This window comes from Panthera leo, chromosome D1 (assembly GCF_018350215.1).
Source record: "Panthera leo isolate Ple1 chromosome D1, P.leo_Ple1_pat1.1, whole genome shotgun sequence".
Taxonomy (NCBI): Eukaryota; Metazoa; Chordata; class Mammalia; order Carnivora; family Felidae; genus Panthera; species Panthera leo.
This window is the reverse complement of record NC_056688.1, coordinates 112,793,408-112,799,488: the sequence shown is the minus strand read 5'-3', so window position 1 is coordinate 112,799,488 and position 6,081 is coordinate 112,793,408. Positions and strand designations below refer to the sequence as shown.

The 6,081-nt window shown below is 59.6% G+C and overlaps 1 protein-coding gene across 1 annotated transcript; it reads left to right on the top strand.

Moving 5' to 3' along the window:
• Window positions 1-4,015: 4,015 nt before the first annotated feature.
• LOC122201372 (mas-related G-protein coupled receptor member X2-like) lies at window positions 4,016-4,951 on the top strand. The gene has a single exon (XM_042907232.1). The coding sequence runs from the start codon at window positions 4,016-4,018 to the stop codon at window positions 4,949-4,951; it is 936 nt and encodes a 311-aa protein (XP_042763166.1).
• Window positions 4,952-6,081: the final 1,130 nt, after the last annotated feature.

Below are 6,081 nucleotides of genomic sequence, written 5' to 3'. Positions count from 1 at the left end.
GCAAAGTAAAAGTTTTCTTTGATGACACTGACGTGTAGTGATATGCCCTCTGCTTGATTAGAATGTTGTTTCCAGCACATTATACATCTAGAATCAAAGACAACTTAAACTATGCTAAATTCTTCATGCCATTAATTTATTTTTTATGATTTAATTAAAAATTTTTTTAATGTTTGTTTTTGAGAGAGAGCGAGCAAGCGAGCAGGGGAGGGGCAGAGAGAGGGAGACACAGAATCCAAAGCAGGCTCCAGGCTCCGAGCTGTCAGCACACAGCCGGACGCGGGGCTCGAACTCACAAACCCTGAGATCATGACCTGAGCCGAAGCCGACATTTAACCGACTGAGCCCCCAGGCGCCCCGCCATTTATTTGTGTCACAAGTTCACGTTGTGGCTGCACCGGTGATCCCCTCTAGGTCTGGGCTCCGCCCTCAGATCCTGGGATGTCACCCTCTCCCGTTTCTTCCTCTCCACTGGGCTTCCATTGGTCCTTTTTCGGCCTCCACACCCAGTGGCGTTCTTCCCCAGCCCGGCCGGTCCCTTCCACTCTGGGAGGTCACCCTCCTCAGAGACTTCGGCCAACACTACGCCACGATGTTGGCCAAACTCACACCTCTGGACCACGGCTCTTCCAAAATTCCAAACTACGTGTCCAACGGCCGCCTGGACAGGCTACCAACAGCCCAAACAACGTAACTAAGAACGAATTCATGAGCTTCTCCTCACTTCCTTCCCTTAAAGCCTGCTTTTCAGTCTTAAAACGCCTGAACTGAGGAGTCTTTACAGACTCGGTCCAATGATGAAAGAAAGTGTTCTGGGAACACGAGCCTAAGATAGGGCCAGCAGGGAGGCATTAAGGCAAGCTCCCTGGAGGAGACGGCTCCCAGGCTGAGCCCGGATGATGTGGCCATAGATCCCGCAGGGCTGCAGGGAGGCATAGGTCGCGCATCATGCAAAGTCACGGAGACGGCAGGGAATATGGGACAGACGTGCACTGTAGGTAAGCCAGGGCGGCCGGAGCGCGGAGAGTGTGACGGGAGGGTCAGAACAGAAAGAGGCAGCTAGGCCTGCAGGCTGCGAGCGGGGCGGGGGGCCGTCGTTATCCTGAGGCCTCCTCTGAGGGTGTGACGAGGGGAAGGGCAAGACTAGGGTGCTGATGGGGGGAGACATCCGTGGGGGCGGGGCGCCGCTAGAGACGGCCAAGAGTGTGAACGCAGGACAGGGAGCTGGGAGTGGGAGGAAGGAAATCGTATCCGTCGGCGCATGCCAGCTTATGTCCTGGTAACAAACAATCCCCAAATCTCAGGGTCTTAAAACGTTTTTTTATTTGCTTCATTTTCCTTCTCTGGTTTCTCCTCACATGCCACGCCTGTTACAAGACACGGTTACTTAGCGCCCCGGGCGGATGGAACAGCCACTGTATTGCTGGGCGCCATGGGGGATGGTGGGGGAGCTCTGGAAGGTCCCAAGACGGGAACTAAGTCATCCATTCAGAAGGGACCTTCCACTGAGGATTCTTTTTATTTTTTTAATTTGAGAGAGAGAGACAGAGAGAGAGAGAGAGAGAGAGAGAGAGAGGGAATCCCAAGCAGGCTCCACACTCAGTGCAGAGCCTGACACAGGGCTCGGTCCCATGACCCCGGCATCGTGACCTGAGCCGAAATCAGGAGGAGGATGCTCAACCGACCGAGCCACCCAGGCTTTACCCAAGCACGACGGGCCCGGGAAGTGCAGTCTTACCACACGCAGTGTGACCACAGCATGAGTGACCACGCGGAGGTGGACTGGAGGCGCCATGGGGACAGAGCTGAGAAACGCTGGGTGCCCTGGATGTCGGACAGAGAGGGACAGGTGGGAGTCGAGGATCCTGACAGCGGTCACAGTAAGAGCTCTCGCTCACAGAGGACCTACTATGTGCCAGCCACTGCTCTAAGTGTCCTACAAGAATTCGGCGGGAGATGACATCATGATCTTTATCACCACTGACGGGAAGTTGGAAACCTATTGCCTGTGGGTCAAATCCTGCCACTTATCTGTCTTTGTACAGTCTGTGAGGCAACAATGGGTCTTACGTCTTTAAACGGTTGGGAAATTCTCGTTTCCTTTTTTCTTTTTTTTTTTAATGTTTATTTATTTTGAGGAGGGGGGGAGAGAGCACGAGTGGGGGAGGGGTGGAGGGGGACAGAGAATCTCAAGCAGGCTCCGTGCTCAGCGCGAAGCCTGACGCAGGGCTCGATCCCACGGGCTCTGAGGTCACGCATAACCTGATCCGTGATCGAGAGCTGGACGCCCGACCGACTGAGCCACCCAGGCACCCCGAAATGGCCGGGAACATTTTTTTCAAAAAACAGTATCTCGTGGCCGTGAAAATCACGTGCAACTCAACTTTCAGTGCACGGAAGTGAGGCATTCTCAGAGCACACACACGATGTGCTTGCCCGTGGCTGCTTTCTGCTACAAGGGCAGCCGTTCAGCTGGGGGGAAAAGGCATCTCAAAGAGAAAAGGCACTTTTCGAGGAAAGCGGCCGGGAAGACAGCAGCATTTGGGGGAAGGAGAGAGGAGAGGGGCCGAAGAAGCCTGAGCAAGGACCAAGGCAAGGCTGGGAAATCGAGGGAGGGGCAGCTGAGGAACCCGGCGCTGGGAGGCATGAGCCTGCGCCCCCCCCCAGCGGCCGATGGGTCACCGCGGGCGTCCCGACTGCCCCGCGGTGAGTTCCCGCCGCGTGCAGCCGCCTCGAACAGCACACACGTGCCACGCGGCGGTTCCGGAGGCCCCAGGTCCTCGGCGGGTCTCACGGGCTTTGCCCCCGCGAGGCCCACATTCCTTCGGGAGGCTCCAGGGGGCCATCTGCTCCCTGACGTCTCTCGGTTTCCGGAGGCCACTGGCGTCCCCGGTCTCACGGTCCCTGCCACCGTCTCCAGAGCCCGCAACACGGCCTCCTGACCCCGGCTTCCACGGTGCCACCCTCTCTGACGCTCCTCTTCTGCCTCCGTCCTAGAAGGACCCCGTGGCTGCCCTGGGGGCCCGCCTGGATGGCCCGGGACCGCCGCCCTACTTGAAGGCCACTGGATCAGCCACCTTCCTTCTCTGTTGCCAACCTAACCTAGTCCCAGGCTCTGGGGATCGGGACGCGGGTGTCTCTGGGGGGAGCCGTTTTCTGTCCCCCACAGCTCCGGGGACACTAAAACTCACCGCCTTTGGGGCCCGCAGAGCATTTTTGGGTGGCTGTCTGCCTTTCTGGGGCCCTGAGGCAGAGGCGGTGCGTGAGACCCCCTAGGGGCTCGGGCACGGCTCCCACTGCCGACGACGGTGTGTGCGGGCCGCCCGGGCGCTCACCCAGCTGGCCGCCTGGACCGAAGCGGCCCCGCCCACATCCTCTCCCTCAAACCCCCAACTGCTGGGCACGAACCGGCCATGCCGAGCGCTCTGCCCCCAGGCCTCTGGCCCTTCTTGCAGTGGTTTCTCTGCCTCACGCACCCCCTCCCTTCTTGAAAACCACTACAGTGTCCTCAAGTGGTCGCCCCTTCTTGCTCCCCAGTGAGTGCTCGGGCCCTTATCACACTGGCCCGTGAATGGTTGTTACCCGAGGTGCCTTGAGGGCAGATTCCAGGTTCCCCCAACTCCCTCTGCCCCCGCCCCTGCCCCTGCATTCTGCTTGGAGCCTGACCCGGAGGGGACATCCAGCAAATCGGTTTCCCGGAGGCAGAAGTCAAAGAGGGGTGCACGCTGATGCTCAAGGGGCCGAGCCCATGGGGGTGAAGCCGAGAGCTTGTCCCGTCCGGGTCTAGGGGGAGCCGGGGACAGCTGGACATTTGTGGCTGGGGCTGTGTGTGTTGGGGGGGGGGATAGAGGGAAGGGGAAGCAGAGACAAGGGGACGGAAGGCCTGGGTGGGGGAGCAGGGCACTTCCTCACGTGCCTGAGACTCTGCATTTCCGTCTTTGCACGCCCAGGAGCGCCCAGAGCCCGCCGGTCAGGGGAGCACGGCAGGACCCTCCTGAGCTCCGGCCTCCCCAGCATGGACCACTACTGCGAGGCCGTCAACCGTTCCAGCAATGACTCCACAGGGATGTCTCCGGGGGCGGGGATGACTGGCCAGGTGCTCCTCCGGTCCATCACGGTGGTCGTGGCCCTCTGCGGGCTGGTGGGAAACGGGGCCGTGATCTGGCTCATCCGCGCGTCCGTCAGGAGAAACGCCTTCTCTGTCTACAACCTCAGTCTCGCCGTGGCGGATCTCATGCATCTGTGCTTGCAGATCGTGTTCTGCGCACGCCAAATCCTGAAGCCCTTCCTCCACCGCTGCTTTCACGTTCCAGGCATCCTTATGGTCCTCAGGTTCTCGTCCTACTTCACCGGCCTGGGTGTCATGACCGCCATCAGCCTCCAGCGATGTCTGTCCGTCCTCTTCCCCATTTGGTACCGGTGCCACTGCCCCAGGCACCTGTCGGCCGGCGTGAGCGCCCTCCTCTGGCTTCTGACCTTTCTGATGAACATTCTGAGAGGCCACGCCTGCGGCCAGCTGTCCACCTCGACCACTCGCTTCTGCCCTGCGCTTGTGGCTATCACGGACGTGTGGGTCGTCGTCCTCTTTGTCACCATGGGCACATCCAGCCTGCTGCTACTCCGCCAAGTCCGCGACAGCGCCCGCCTTCACCTGCCCAGAAGGCTCTACCTGGTTGTCCTGCTGACCGCCCTGGTCTTCTTTCTGTGCGGCGTGCCCCTCAGCGTCATCAGGTTCCTGATGTGGAAAGTGGAAAGCCAGGCTCTCAATGACGTCAGCGTCCTCCTGTCTTGCGTCAACAGCACTGCGAACCCTGCCGTTTACTTCTTCATCGTTGGCCTTCGGGGGCGGCCGCCGAAGGCGCCCCTCGCGGGGGTCTCTGGAGGACCCCAGGGGAAGAGACAGAGCCCGGGAGAGGCGCCGGCCCCGCCCAACAGAGAGGGCGGCCCCTGATGGGTGGCGATGCCCTGGTGGGAGTCACGCCTCCCCGGCAGCAGGAAGGAGAGCCCCCGGGTCAAGCCCCGGCAGGCTGAGTCCTGCGACAGCCTCCCCTTTATAGGAAAACCGAGGACTGCCAGAGCAGACTCCCCGCGTGAAAAGGCACATCTTTGGGCCCTTTGCAGCCCGCTGCCAACTTGACCTTCCGAAGTGTGTCGAGGGGACTGATGGAGTCACGCCTGGCCACGGCAGACAGTCGCTGCTTCCAGGCTTTGCCTGACCGCGACAATACTGGAAGTTTTCAGCTTTGCACAAGTAACGCCGCTAAAATTCTTCTGGGCGCGGGTCGGTCCTTTGCAAATGGCATGCCCTTGTCCTTCGTCCATTTTTCTGGCATGTTCTAGGGCCTCATGACACTTTTTCTTCCCAGACTTCTGAGGGATTCACCCTGCTGGATGCAATGTCTTCCCAAACTCTACTTTGATCTTTAGAATTCCACTAAAACGAATCTTAGTGGACGGAGTTCTGCCTGGATGGGCCACACAAGGCCGGTCCTGGGCTTGGCTGCTTCAATAAACCCTTGGTGCTGGGAGACTTGTGTCTTCATGAGGTCCCTTACATCCCTTTTGTTGTCGAGGGACACGTTTGGCCAAGGCTTCAGGACCTTCTGGCGGCAAGAAAGGCTCTAGGGGCTCGTGGTTCTTAGGAGCGTCCCCGGGACGTGAGGAGTCTCCTGAGATCCTGGGTGGGCCCTGTCTGAGGTGAGGTCTCATCTTCTCTAGGAAGCAGGCTGGGTCTGGTCTGTGATGGGGCTGAAGAAAGCCAGCATCTCTCAGACACGGGCTTTTGGCTGCCGAGAGGGACCGCCAGCTTCTCATTAGCTGAGCTCTGGTGACCAGCCTATAACTGGGGGGGGGGGTGTCACTACCCTATAACTGGGGGGACACGACCCTACCTCTGGGGGGACATGACCCTGTAACTGGGGGATGCCACCCCATAACTGCAAGGACACTGTGACTGGGCCCGAGGATGTTCCATGGTGTGCCGTCCCCTCCCCAGGGAGTCAGCAAGGTGCCAGTCCCGCCCGCGACACCTGTGGGGTGACAAGGCCCAAACTAAGGGTGTCACCCTTGGTAGCCGTCCTC

Excerpts from the sequence above, each read along its gene's own strand:
- LOC122201372 (XM_042907232.1), top strand. The coding sequence starts at position 4,016 with ATGGACCACTACTGCGAGGCCGTCAACCGTTCCAGCAATGACTCCACA.